This window comes from Mixophyes fleayi, chromosome 11, assembly GCF_038048845.1.
Source record: "Mixophyes fleayi isolate aMixFle1 chromosome 11, aMixFle1.hap1, whole genome shotgun sequence".
Classification (NCBI taxonomy): domain Eukaryota; kingdom Metazoa; phylum Chordata; class Amphibia; order Anura; family Limnodynastidae; genus Mixophyes; species Mixophyes fleayi.
In genome coordinates, this window is record NC_134412.1 from 6,700,956 (window position 1) to 6,715,373 (window position 14,418).

At 42.0% G+C, this 14,418-nt stretch overlaps 1 protein-coding gene and 1 long non-coding RNA gene across 3 annotated transcripts in view; one reads left to right on the forward strand and one right to left on the reverse strand.

Moving 5' to 3' along the window:
* LOC142107118 (uncharacterized) overlaps positions 1–14,418 on the forward strand; it is a 232,537-nt gene that overhangs the window by 31,283 nt on the left and 186,836 nt on the right. The window lies entirely within an intron of this gene.
* On the reverse strand, positions 3,978–12,936 carry LOC142107117 (FXYD domain-containing ion transport regulator 6-like). 2 transcript variants are annotated; one of them, XM_075190291.1, is made up of 6 exons: positions 12,535–12,936; positions 9,188–9,233; positions 8,897–8,929; positions 7,861–7,935; positions 7,208–7,251; positions 3,978–4,690 (listed from the first exon to the last, which is right to left on the reverse strand). In XM_075190291.1, exons 1-6 carry the CDS (start codon positions 12,544–12,546, stop codon positions 4,673–4,675), a joined length of 228 nt encoding a protein of 75 aa, XP_075046392.1. In that variant the 5' UTR covers positions 12,547–12,936; the 3' UTR covers positions 3,978–4,672. The 2 variants fall into 2 exon arrangements, with proteins under 2 accessions (XP_075046392.1, XP_075046391.1); XM_075190290.1 differs by lacking the exon at positions 12,535–12,936 and adding an exon at positions 11,706–12,528.

The following is a 14,418-nucleotide window of genomic DNA, read 5'->3' on the forward strand; positions in this document are numbered from 1 at the left end:
AAATAACTTTGTATCAGGACTGGGCCATGTTTCTGAACTGCAAGTTCCAGCAAACTCAATAAACCTCTGTGTGACCATCAGGGGAGAGAGTCCAGACACAACCGGAGTCCTCTATTTCTCTGACTGCAAAAGATTGAAACAATGGTATCAAATAATTCTGCTCTGTGGTGGGGTTTGTACATGTCAGGGACTATAGTAAGGGGAAGGTGACCAGTGATATGTGGAGGGATGATGATGATTTTGGTGTGACCACCTCTCCAATGAACAAATCGCAGCTGGGGGCAGTTTGTGGTAGTGGTTAAAGAGAGACCTTTGGGGCCTCCTGACACTTGGGCCCCTTAGTGAGAGAGACACATATTTAAGTTATATACAATGAAGTTATAACTAAGTTAGATACAAACCTGAAAAGATGTTACTGTGTGATGAATGTCAGATATTACTCTATAAGACAGACACAAAGGGCCTGATTCATTAAGGAACGTAAATGCCAATACGTGCCGTATTTTGCATAAAACCGTTCTGCACATGCCCAGAAACAAACCATACGCCAGAGAGCGCAGCAACGTCCAATTCATCTTCGAACGCAAAGGACCCTACTACAGACTGCAAGTTAAGGGGCAGATCGGGGAGGGAAATGGCCGTATACACATAGTCAGGGTACAGGGAGGGCACACAGCAGCATCTGATTCAAGCTTTGGACATCTCTCAGGTACGTGATTTACAGCCACATCACCTGCACCAGCTACAGGTCAGGTGTCAGTGCTGATTACTAGTGATGACGGCTGTGTATACAGCTAGAACATGTGTTTGTAATCAGGAGCAACTGTAAGAATGTATTTTATATACAGTTTATTTATTTTAATGTTTTGTCATTAATAACTATGACAGGTGATATTAATTGATTTAGGGTTTTTTTCTGTGCCCGACTTTATATTTCTCATACCACAGAGGTCTAGGGCAGAAACGTGAGACTTTCTTTCAGATTTTCTATTCTACTAATTCATTTTCACCAATTAAATATTTTTTTTCCCCAATAAAGACAAGAACGCGCTGGTGGACAGAGTAACAAATGTATCTATGCGGCATGGTAATGTATTAAATTATGTGCACTAACAATGCCTTGGTGAGTGAGCGAATGACGGGAAGTGTGATCGAGACTGAGAGTTACATAGTGGAAGGAGCAGGGTCTCCCAGCAGCACAGAGTATAACAGGAGAGAGTGATGTGTCAGTAAGGACAGGGCTGCATGTGACAGAGGCAGTGACATGATGTGAGGAGGGGAATGGAGGCAGCAGGAAGCCACAGACTGAGAGTTATATAGTGGAAGGAGCAGGGTCCCCAGCAGCACAGAGTATATCAGGAGATGAGTGATATGTCAGTGAGGACAGGGCTGCATGTGACAGGGGCAGTGACATGATGTGAGGAGGGGAATGGAGGCAGCAGGAAGCCACAGACTGAGAGTTATATAGTGGAAGGAGCAGGGTCCCCCAGCAGCACAGAGTATATCAGGAGATGAGTGATGTGTTAGTTAGGACAGGGCTGCATGTGACAGGGGCAGTGACATGATGTGAGGAGGGGAGTGGAGGCAGCAGGAAGCCACAGACTGAGAGTTATATAGTGGAAGGAGCAAGGTCCCCCAGCAGCACAGAGTATATCAGGAGATGAGTGATGTGTTACTGAGGACAGGGCTAAATGTGACAGGGTCTGAATGATCTGAAGCTCCTGTCCCACTGATGAGGGGAACATGTGGAGTCAGCCCTGTCTCTATATGAAGCAAAGCTCATACATTCAACTTTTATATATTTCCATGGTTTTTAAGTTGAGAAAAACACAATTGCCAAATTTAATCTGATACCAATTATGTCTCTGTTTACAGATGTCATTTATACACAATTTTCTTGAGAATGTCCCTTTGTATAATTATTACACACAACCATGAAACTGAAAAGCACCTTAAACAATCTGTTTATTAAAGTGAATATTAGAGGCTTATTTATTACGCTGGGTGATAACAGATTTTATTAAATCGTTACCAAACCCCGATAAACCCCGAATTATCAATAAAAGGTTGTCAGTGTCAGGGCTGCGGCTATCTCATAGAACCGGACTATTAGAGATCTTCATCTTTAGCAGCCGCCTTTCCGTAGAACAAGATGCCCACGGAGGTACTCAGATGCCCCCGGGACTTAACTCTATGGTAGTAGAAACTTATCAGAATAACCACAGTGCAGGGGAAGGAACCGGAATATCGGAGGCAGAATCCAGGGACAGACCTAGGTCGTGGGTGTGCAGCAAGCAGGCAGCATACTTGCCAACTTTTCCTCGCTGGCTTCAGAGATATCCCGGGGGAGGTGGCTGTGCGGGGGTGGGGCTTGATGAATCACATCATTTTGTCCCCGCCCCCTAAACGAGTGTCACAATTTTGGCCAATTACAGCAGGGGGCAGGGCTACGATGATGTGATATTTGCGTCATTAAGCCCCACTCCCTCCACCACTTATCTATTGTGGGGGCGAGAACCAGGAGGTTGCCCTGCTCTCCTAGGAGCCCAGGAGGTCTCCCAGAAATGTGGGAGTCTCCCGGACATTCCGGGAGAGTAGGCAACTATGTGTTATAGAAAAGCAGCTAATGAATCTCTAGAGACTGAAGTGTCTTTTACATTTCTGTCTCCATTACTGAAGTCATGTTGTCTTACCTGTCAGTCTTTGATTAAATCTTGGTCTCCATGAAAATGGCCACCTCCATAGGCATCAATACATGGACATAGGACCCAATTTCTGAACTGTGCCACAGATGGCGAAGCAACCACGTCTTGTACTGGCTCAGCATCAGGGAGAATGCCAGACTCTTCAGGGAGTGAGGGAGATCACCCCTATTTCTGCCTGACATTCAGGGAGAGTTGGCAAATATGACTAATGACAGCCAATGAGCAGCTCAGGGTGAGCGCTCCTCCCGTATCCTCAGGAGGGAGGTAATAATATATTAATTAATACAACTGCGCATGCAACGGGATGCCTATGCTGAGATGTGGCTATGGTGACAATTCAAAAAACAATTCTAATTATCCAACTCCTAACAGTTTATATTCTAGAAATATACATATTCCAAGTTTAAGATTTACATGTATAAAAGAAAAAAAAATACTCTCCTTTGAAATCCCTAGATTATACTCTTATTTACCTAAATGTAAATCTGCCCATAATCCAGTGTATGGAATTTCACCAGACAGTGGTATCAGATGGAAAACGGCAGAGTTATAAGAGGAGATGTCGGAACGTTCCAAGTATCACAGACCCTATGCAACGTAATTCAAAGTATATGTGTACAGGGGCGCACGCAGGATTTTTAAGGGGGGTTTCCCCCCCCCCCCAAAAAAAAAACATGTAGAGAGAGCTGCTGCGCATGCGCAGCAGCTCCATTTCGGCGGTACTGCATTGAACAGCAGCCGCGGCGCTGTCAAAGAAGCACATAAGCAATACAGCACCGCCGCTGATGCTTCTTTGACAGCGCCACGACTGCAGTATAGTACAGTGGGGCTATGTAGGGACACTGTTCTTCGCGGAGGGGAGGGGTTTCTGGAGAACCAGAAACCCCCCCTGCGTCCGCCCCTGGTGTATATACGTGTATGTGTATATATATATATATATATATATATATATATATATATATATATATATATATATCCATATCCATGTCTCCTGGACAGGAAACCATTCTTTGGTGTAGTTACTAACGTATCCACCAGGTGGCAGTGCTATCATTTATTACAGAAGAACACATCCTTCTAAAGCTCTTAAAATTGTCTATTTTCACATGACTTTTGATGGTTGCAGTTTCACATTATATTTACATTGTGTGTGTGTGTGTGTGTGTATAAATACATATATATAGTGTGCATAGAGGCAGGGGGTGCATCAACCATGCCTGTAGTATTGCAAATATAATAAAGGTGTTACAGCCCCAAAAATGACACATGAAATGAAGACAGTCCTAAGTTCCTTTATTGCTAATGACTTATTGTTAACATGAGGACGAATAGAAGAAGCAGTGATTTAGTAGTAATGCTGTAAAATGTTTTTGTTAACAAAGGGGGTGACTCAAAACCCAATCCTGCAAAATAATCCTGTAATGTTGTTGCACAGGAGCACTTCCCAAAAGCAGAAAGTGGCCCTTCACCTATATACGCCCAAGCTGGCCAATCAGACGCATTCCAAGGCAACGAAACGCGCTGCGTATTGCATGCTCTGCTGTACATAATTGAGCTCTGCTGAACACAGGATATGTAATCGTTCCACCCACTACCCTGATCTCCAGTTACATATAATCCTTAGACTGGTGTCTTTTCTTTCCCAGGCATTCTGGAATCACTTTATTGTACTGGTCTATACAATGTCCAAGTGTCTATTACACAGTCCATATCATAATACATATCAGCCATGGACTTCGGGTTATTTTCTGTGCATCTGAATATGGCTTTATTCCGTCAATCATCATAAAACCTTCTCCAGATTCTCTCGTTATAGCCGCTATGTAAGTAACCGTCTATCCACCCAGAGACATTGTCCGCACATCAGATATGTCCGGCGATGTAGAGATTATTTTATGGAGGACGGACAAGGCTGTAGCTGGCAGGACTCAGGGTAAATAGATATTTGAAGGCTTCATGTTTAATCTTCATACTTCACTCCTGGCCTGCAAAGGAGAACGACAAATATTATTATTTCCATTAGTTTAGCTGATTCGTTACCTGACCAAGTGCCAAGTAAGTCCTCAATGGATCAATGAATAAAAGTTGGCCTATTTTGGCCAGTTTACTGAGTGTCCTGGTGTCTGCACTTCTCCATAAATGTACCATGTTATTAAACATAAATTCAATGATCTTCTGTCTTCCGTTGGTGGAGGTGATGGACCCTACTCTAGAACAACTCCTTCCTAGGCTAGTTGTGCTGCGATAACCCCATAGAGCAGTGTTGGCTAACCTGTGACACTCCAGATGTTGTGAAACTACAAGTCTCAGCATACCCTGCCAGCAATAAGCTGCTATATTTTGGCAAAGCATGCTGGGACTTGTAGTTTCACAACACCTGGAGTGTCACAGGTTAGACAACACTGCCATAGAGGAACTCGGAGAACGCTCACGGCGGTTGCTCGTCAGGAGCTACCATGTAAGGTCGTATTGCTCTTAATTTTATTTCTGTGATTTTTTCCTTTAAAGGAAAACTCATTATAGATAATAGGTAGTCGAAATCCAATTACCTCCTATGAACAAATTCACTGCTTGCAAGCTTCATTCCATACCGTGGCAAACTGCTTTATAATTAAACATGAATTAAACCAGGATAAGATGTTATGGTTTTTTTTCTATGGGAAAAAAATATTTTCACAGCTGTTTCCCATTTTATTATTGAAATAAAAGTTCCCACATGTTAGAGCTACAGTTGTTGTATCTGTAGGTCGCTCCCTCACTTTCAAGGTCTTCTTGCTTGTCACTTTGTTGTTAAACAATAGCTGGCTGCAATTAGCCGGTAGTTTTGTCTATAATGCTGGCCACACACGCTGCGGTATCGCAGTAGCTATGGCAAAAAAACAAACCCTGCTGCCCTATAGCAGGGTTGGCTAATCCGTGACACTCCAGGTGTTGTGAAACTACAAGTCCCAGCATGCTTTGCCAATATATAGCAGCTTATTGCTGGAAGGATATGCTGGGACTTGTAGTTTCACAACACCTGGAGTTTCACAGGTGAGCCAACACTGCTCTATAGTGATCTCATTGATATTGGTGGGATTGGAAGGCTTGTGAGAGTGGTCATCTGCACTAAGAGGTCTCGATTGGACATTAATCCTGTGTGCCCTCGAGGAAGGAATGGGCGTTATAATATTGGCGTGCTTACGCGAATACATCTTATGTAGACCCAGGGGCAAACGCAGGATTTGCAGAGGGGGGTTTACACACCACGCCACCAGTGGGTGTGACCAGCATGCATGGGGGCGTGGCTATAATATTAGACAGTGCTTGGCTGCTCTCCAACTCTTCCTAACCCCCATAATATACATGGGCAATGCCGCATGCACTACTGTTAGGTGCACGCAGCTCTCTCTTTTCAAACAGAGCTGTATGAAGCGGGGTCAGGGTCCAGCCACCTCAATTATACAGTTCCCCAGGCTTGGAGGGGGTTTCCAGGCACTAGGAAATCCCCCTCGGTTTCCCTATGAGACCTGCAGAAAGACGCATGCACTGTTGCAAGGCGGCGTATCATTTACCCCTGCTACAGGCAGGGGCGCCCTAAGAGGGGGGGGGTTTCAATATGCTCAGAAAACCCCCTACACTTGGTTTAGATGGAGGAAACGGATTCTAGGAATTTTTGTGGGGCTCCGTCTATGTTTTAATACACTTTGGCTATAAGAAAATGTCCGCTGTCATTGCTCATACTTTGGGCTCTAGTGTTTCTGTGACTTTAGGGAAAAAGAAATTGCAGTAAAATTAAGTCACTTGTGATTTCCTGCAGTTTCTTCAGAGTGATGTGAAGCACTGGGGAGTAACTGCGTTCCGATCAACTGTCCCGATTTTCACCAAGGCAGTCGCGATTTTAGGGCTCTGTCCCGCTATCCGGTCTATGTACAAGTTGCTTTCTGCCTCATTATTTTTTTATTTAACATGTTATTACATTTATTATATACACTACATATTTAACATGTTATTTATATGGCAGCAGGTGTTTTTTTAGTTTATTTTGCTTTTTTATTTTCCAGAAACAAAGTATTTGGAAACCCCCCTCTAAAAATCCTGCATTTGCCCCCGATAGGGCAGGTGCAAGTCCGCACTGGTGATTCTGGGCGCAGTTGGGGGGAGCGCGCTAGGATTCCGTGCTCCGTTTTTAGAATCAATTACGGCAAATTTTCAATAACTCTGCGTCAGTCCTACTGTGACCCCAGATCAATGTAATAATAATATTATTATTATTATTATTATTATTATTAATAATAATAATAATAATAATAATAATAATAATAAATATAATAATTACATGCACAGAATATGAAAATATTTATTTTATGTGACCTTTGCATGACAGGGATATTAACAACAGTAAAATAATATATCTAAAGATGTACAATACCCCCAAAAAGGGACAATTATATGACTGTTTTTAATAAGGTAGAATAAACAATCAGGATAAAGGCTCATTAAATAGAGAGCGGATGACTTACCTCTGTCGCAGCTTTTTGTTTTTTCTTAAAAAGACTCAAATCAGCTAAAATGAAACAAAAATATCAATTTATTATATATCCAATGGGCGACTAATCCACAAACGCAGGATGATTTATAGAAAATAGCTACTAACAAAATGTACATATATTCCAAGTATTATATGATATATGCAAGTATTGTCGGGGGTTTAGCGAAGCAGAATATATTTGACATGCTGCCGGGGGAAGCGCATATACTGTGCTCACCAGACTTCCTGTCAGTCAGCTTGAAGGGGCTGATAACAGAGAGCAATAGCTTGACATAGATACATAAATAAAAATGGTGATAAATAAAAAGTTACACATTATGTCAAATATCTTAGTTCCTGTCAACGTTTGCATAAATATTTGTATGTGTTATGTTTTAACACTGAATCAAATCCAGTTTAGTGTATTTCAGGTTTTTCAGGCACGAGCAGCACGCTAATATCTTAGCAATTATCTCCATTCTGACATTATTCTTATCGCTGTCTACGTGACTAAAATAATTCTCAAAAACTTCAGTAACCGTGATTTCCCCGGCAGCATTTCAATCTCCCCCCTTAGAGAGTGCGTTACAATTATGGGGATTCAGCCCCTATCACGGCATTGCCAGTTAGGCCCCGTTTACTCACTGAGCATCACGATGATCCCTAGAGTCAACATCGCTCCTGCAAAAACTAATCCACAAATACGAAGAGTTCTGTAATCTGCAGAGAGACAAGGGAGATGACTGTTATCCATGTCATGGGGTGATGTCTTCAAACTAATAATCAACATACCGGACATTTGTTACCAGATGGGTCGTACAACAATGTTGGTCAGGGGGTCAGAGAATGATCGAGTATAAAAGGGACACACACAAGTCTTGTGTGAACTGTGTTGAGGGTGATAATAGGGTAATCTAGGGAGATTAAGAGGGTGGTAGAGGAATATTATAAGCTTGCCTCAAAGAGTTGGGTTTTCAGACAACTCTTGAAGGTTTGAAGATCGTTGGCCAACTTGGACAAGAACGGTCCATTCAGCACATGTGACAATGGTCAAATCACTTGTAGACTGCCCCGATGAGACCTCACACACAGCCAGAGAGCGGTCATCTTCCAACCGCATGCCCAACAAGCTTTATAATAATCCGATCGATTGCGATCAAATAATTGACAGTCATTGATCTAGTTTTTGGACTCCACACTCTGTAGCATTGGGATGATGGCATGTATCTTAAAATCATATAAAATATACCAATTTATCACTTTTACATTTATCTCTTACAGATGGAGCACAATTTAACGTGACCCGACTCCAATGGAATCTTTATTAAATCCACCCCAATCCTTAATGTATTCAAGAATACATTATCAAAGTATATTAATCTTTATACACAATGGATAACAGGGCATCATAGTTGCTAACTCTTATTTTGGGAGGGGGTTGGGACGACCCTATAAATTATGTAGGGAGTTGGAATCGCTGTCAAATGATTTCTCTAAAATCTTTTAAAGATAATTTGCAAATAGAGTAACTAACTGCTATATGTATGGTGCAAGGATACTTGAGGTATAGTCAGCGGACAGCAAGCTGGGGGTTAATGATCCCGAGGGCACGTCTGTAAGCTTTCAGTGATTGGGGGAAATGATAGAATGCACTTCAATATGTGGTATCATCATTACTCACCATAATAAAAGCGGTCGTAATCTTCAGCCCGTCCTGCAGGGGGAAGCAGAGAGTCAGAATTGAATATACAGCACAAATGCTGTTAGGAGTCAGGATTAGTGTCCAATTTGACCTCACATATAGGTGTGTAAATTGGATGAGAATTGGCCCCTCTGACCAAACGACTGGATCACTACAGGGTATGTCGGGGAACAAGGAATAGATTTATGGGACAGGTTCCCTTCGGTATTAATGTGGAATCTTTATTGGGGCAGAATTAGAAATAGTAACACTGGTCTTCATTTCACCAACCTGTGGACAGAATGGCGCTGAGGATCACAAGACAGAGTTGGACACCCTGAAACAAAACAGATACAATGTAAGTTTATTTCTTATTTACCCATGAATAGGTCTCTAAATGAATCAATATTACAGGGTGTGTTTCACATGCATTGCGAGATGATGAGACAAACATTGGCATCCACAGAAAGGAATTCTCAATAATGTCAACACACGTCCTTCATTAAACCTTTCTATTATATAGAACGTCATTCCCCAATCATGTCCGGGCAGGAGAGTTTCACAATTCCAGTCTGTGTATTACCAGTATATACACACATCATGGTAAGGAACCTCGCAGATTGGTGGCAGATTTAGGTCATGTTGGGGGAATTATTTGCACCAGGAGATTGGCAATTTCGGGCAGTTGGGTGCCAGAGATTTTTGGGCAGGTCAAAGAGAAGGGTGGTAGCTTTAGAATTGTGAAACAGAGATTTGGGCAATGTGAGGGGGGAAGTTTGAGGTTCGCTTAGGGTAGGTGGCAAGAGGGGTTCCAGGGATTGTGGAATGACAAAAAGCAAATGCCCCCCTTGCCCCCCAAGCCCATTTTTCCAGGGATTTTTGACCTATGAAAACATGGATGAAAAATGATGACATTTACTAAATTTAATTTGATTGCACAATTCCCCTCTTTGCGTTGCCCCATTTCCCTTGTAGCATTGCAGCTGGCGTGTCTCGGTCACTGAACGGGCCCCGAGTGGCATTGAGCTGCTATTCACCCGCGCTGCCATGCTTACCCTGTGCTCCTTTCATTCACTGGATTTAAATGTTCCCCCAAAGTTCTCCGACCGCGCAGCACAAACTACAAGAACAATGCACGACGGAGCAGTTTACTGGCATCAACGTCAGCACCCAGACAGTCCCTTCCAGTCTCTAACAGTGACAAGGCAGGGGGCCAAATCTTTATACAGTCATAAGAAGAACCCCTGTGCACAAAACAAAATATACATCTACTGTGCACCGAGTTCTCCTTATAAAGCCATCTCCCTTCTCATAGTGCTAAGGGTTCTGCCTTCTGTACCTTACCTTGTCTTATGGTTACCTCTTATAGTCTCTCTGCCCCTTTCCCTCATATCAGACACTCCTGATATGCCACTAGCCCCCATGTCCCTCCTCGTTGCCCCTTCCTCACACCGGATACCCTCCTTTTCACCATGTCTCTTGCGCCTGCTCGTCTCCACTGTACAGATGACTTCTTTCCAACTCTTTCCTCATATCAGTCCTTTGTCTCCTCCCATAGGCAAACCAAGGGGGCGCGGGGGGGGGGGGGGGGGGGGGGTTCCTAGTGCCTGGAAACCCCCCTCCAAGCCTGGGGCACTGTATAATTGAGGTGGCTGGACCCTGCACCCACTTCACACGGCTCTGCTTGAAAAGGGAGAGCTGCGTGCACCTAACAGTAGTGCACGCAGCATTGCCCGTGTATATTATGGGGAAAGGAAGAGTTGGAGAGCAGCCAAACACTGTTTAAAATTATAGCCACGCCCCCATGCATGCTGGTCACACCCACTGGAGGCGTGGTGTGGAAATCCCCCTCTGCAAATCCTGCATTTGCCCCTAGGGCAAACCCATTAGTCTAGGGCGACTAATGGGTCAGTGGCCTCCCTGCCTCTTTTGGCCACTGACCCATTAGGCGCCCTAGACCCTTTGTCTCAAATTATGTGAGCTTGTGAGTACTGTAAGGGCAGAAGGCTGCTACACGATCTGTCCTCATGGCACATCCGTGCCCACTTTGGCGGCTAGGAGCCCCTTTTTGGGCGTTTAGCCTGCTCTCCCAGAAGTAAAACAGATCTCCCAATATTTTTTCCAGGAGAAAAGGCGGCCAAGGATTAGAGTTAGTACTTCTTATTTTGTTTATAACCAAATACACAATCACTGCTAAAGACTTCTAGGAAGTTAATAACAGTCACTCAAAATCTTATGTCCTTCTGTTTTGTGTTAAAAAAAATTAAATAAAAATGTAACAATATTGGAAGCTCACGGATGCACATAATGTATTCACAAAATTTGGAAATAAAACTGGTGTTGATTTTAGTTCACTTTTGACTATAAGGGGTCTTAAAACGCCTCAATCAAAAGACATCTGGAAAGTTGCTTTGTCTATGAAAAATTAGCACTTTGATGTAGAGAACGGATCATCTTCAGAACTGTTGTGCTCTGAGCTGGGACACTACAAAATATCCTACACACTTTTTTCTTAGTGCATGACGGAAAATTGCTCAATACATCGTTACATACAGTAGATAGGTTGAAAAAAGGGAAAGGTCCATCCAATCGGTCATAAATTCGATTTGTGTTCGACTTTATTAAAGAGACTTTTGAACAAATAATAACAGATAGAAAGGCTGTCTTATTTTATTCATGAAGTAGACCCTTAAGCTGGGTACACACTACAGAAAATTTCTCCCAAGGAGACATCTTTAATGATTTTAATAAACGACTGAAAGTCCCGATCAGGGTGCTGATCCATGTGTACACACTATACATGTTTCACCTTTAGATCTGTGCTCTTCATCGGTCATAACCATCAGCTGAAAAGATGGTGACTCTGCACATTCCATAGAGATCTATGGACACTGCCGGTCCAGAGTGCTTACACACTGCAGAATTGGGACAACATCGTTCCACCGTTGAAGATTTTTAGTCCCGTTTAAAAAAAATCAAATGAAACTATACGATGAGCTTTTGAACAATAATCGTTCACACTAATGTAATATCGGGCCAAATGGCCGTTTATTGTGTGATTGGCCCAATAACCTTCTGAAAAGCCTGCAGTTTGCACCCAGCCTTACAGAACATATTTTTAATGACAAACCATTTAGAAAAAAAAATAAAAAAAATTTAAATATTAAACCATTGACCCCAGTCCCTTGTCCCCAGTATAATTAGGACATATAATCTGGTGTTTACTACAATGTGCTGTTTTCTAGGAAACGCGAACATTTGTAACTAAATATCTCACTTGGATTTTTAGTCAAAGAGGTAATAATACATTGCTGTGACCTTCACGTGAGATATTGAAGTGTGTATTATGCCAGTGGGTAGCATTAGTAGTCCATCACTAAATATTTTTTTATAAAACTATAGGGTGGCATTCACGGGAATACAGAAGAAGCGGCCATAGAATTCATCAAACCTGGAGGCCAAGATTGCAGACTGTATCCATAGTTCAGATGCATCGTTCTTTTTTGTTTTAGAAATAATAACACAAGTTAAGTGTAACAGTCTTTCAAATTCCATTTTGCATTTCTGAACTTGGTTCGGCTTTAAGAGACACCGCCTACAATTAATCAGTAAGTTTAAATAAGAAAATCTGATCTTACCTTACAATCCATGGTGACTTTATGGTTCTCTGAGCTTTATAATACAGTAAGAATCTGTCTACAGACCCTTTTATTTTTCAATGTATTGACTGAAAACACCAAACAGGATGGAACAGGGAAAAAGCAGCTACAAGCCCAAAACAGAAGATTTCAGCAAAAATAAATATATGTATATCAATGAGAGAGGGAAGGATTGTAAGAAGAGACCTTAACAACCCATAACAGAGCAGAATGCATCTTCCAGGAGGGAGTTCGTAGCAGAGTGGGTAACAAACGTAACCTAGTAATAAGGGCAACAGATTATTGTCGTTGGAAGTTGGACTTTGAATGTGGATTTGCAACATTTTAGGATACACAACTGGTTCAACAACTGTGTCCTGTGTCCCTAGCATTTGCAGTGGCTTGAAGTATTCAGTCGTCATCTTGTGGGGACTTGATCTTGTCACAGCGCTTCCCCCCCCCCCCCCCCCCCTCCCTGTGGTGTGTGTATATATAATCAAATATGTATAGATTTTTTTTTCTCATTTGGTTGTTCAGAATTACCTTTAGTCTATATTTGCATTGACATTTCTTCATGATGAAGCTTTTGTTTGGAATTCCACTTACCAACTATGGAAAATCCTCAGAGAGGTGCAGCTCTTTTAAAAAGAATTGAGGTTGCATCCCAGGCTCCTGCCAACCCCTACAAAAAAAAAAAAACACACCTATACCCCAAATTTAATCCAGACTCAATCCTTTCCGATACACAAGTCAGGGATTGCTCTGTGGGATTATGTCCCTACCTCAATGGCTTCTTACATCCACCAATGAGTTTCTTTTTAAGTGGGGAAAAAAAAAAAAAAGCCTGACATTCTAGACCCTCAATTTAAGTTTTTTATTATTATTCTGTACAAAAATTAAACGCTAGTGCAACATTCCCTCAAATCCAGCCTTCAAGCTCCCCTAACCGTGCAGGTTTTAAAGGATAGCTATGCTGGAGCACAGGTGGTTATGTTAGGCGCCAATTAAAAGCACCTCAGCCCAATCACATCAATCCTTAAAACGCTAGATTGCTGGGTGGTTGGGGAACTTGAGAAGCAGAGATGGGGAACACCATCTTTGTAATTATCCCTGATAATCCTTAGCCATTATTAACTATTCCAGATTCTTACCAAGCAGTTAAAAAAGGGACAAAAAAAACCCCAAAACACTTATAACAGTATTATATTTTGTAACTGCACGGGGTTGAAAACGCAACTAAAGCCAGGATTTGCCATATACACATTTGAAAGGCATGCAACACTAAGTAAATTATATCTGCAATAACTATTTTATATGAAATTAAAATATGCCCTCTATGCTGCATTGCATTCCTCTGCAGCAGGCTATGTTTAGGGAGTGACTGACAGTCTTGTCGACTTGCTTTGTAAAAAGGATCCGTGTAAATTGGCAGATTCATACACCAGGCCAGAGTTGTTGCAGCAACTTTATGGATTTCAATCTCTGCTTTTAGACCTATGTTGTTCAGGTTTTAGTTGCAAACAATTGAAAACACTTTTTTTTTTTTTCAGTCAGTCAAGAAAACTTGTAGAGCTGTATCCTCCATGTTTTAAAATGACCGGATCCTCAATTTTAATTTTTCTTCTACAGCTTGTGCCACGTCAGTAAACACAGAACCTATTGTTTTCTGATTTATGTATTGACTTTTTTGCACCATGTCCTGTGTTTACGGTGACAGAATCCAAAACAAAGGAGAAAGCCGATGGGTGGATTATAGTGAAATATATTAAAGAAAGAAAAAGGATTAGATGCAATTACCTGAACTGTTGACACAATGAATTGTTTTCCAAAAGTCTGATTTTTTTTTTTCGTGCACCTGGTGTGACCCAGAAGTAAAGTTTTGTG

Coding starts and splice junctions, on each gene's coding strand:
- LOC142107117 (XM_075190290.1), bottom strand. CDS start 11,726: ATGAAGAGCACAGATCTAAAG. Junction 9,234..11,705: donor TGAAGAGCACAGATCTAAAG/GTGAAACATGTA, acceptor GTTTTGTTTCAG/GGTGTCCAACTCTGTCTTGT. Junction 7,252..7,860: donor AGGGATCATCGTGATGCTCA/GTGAGTAAACGG, acceptor GTTTCATTTTAG/CTGATTTGAGTCTTTTTAAG.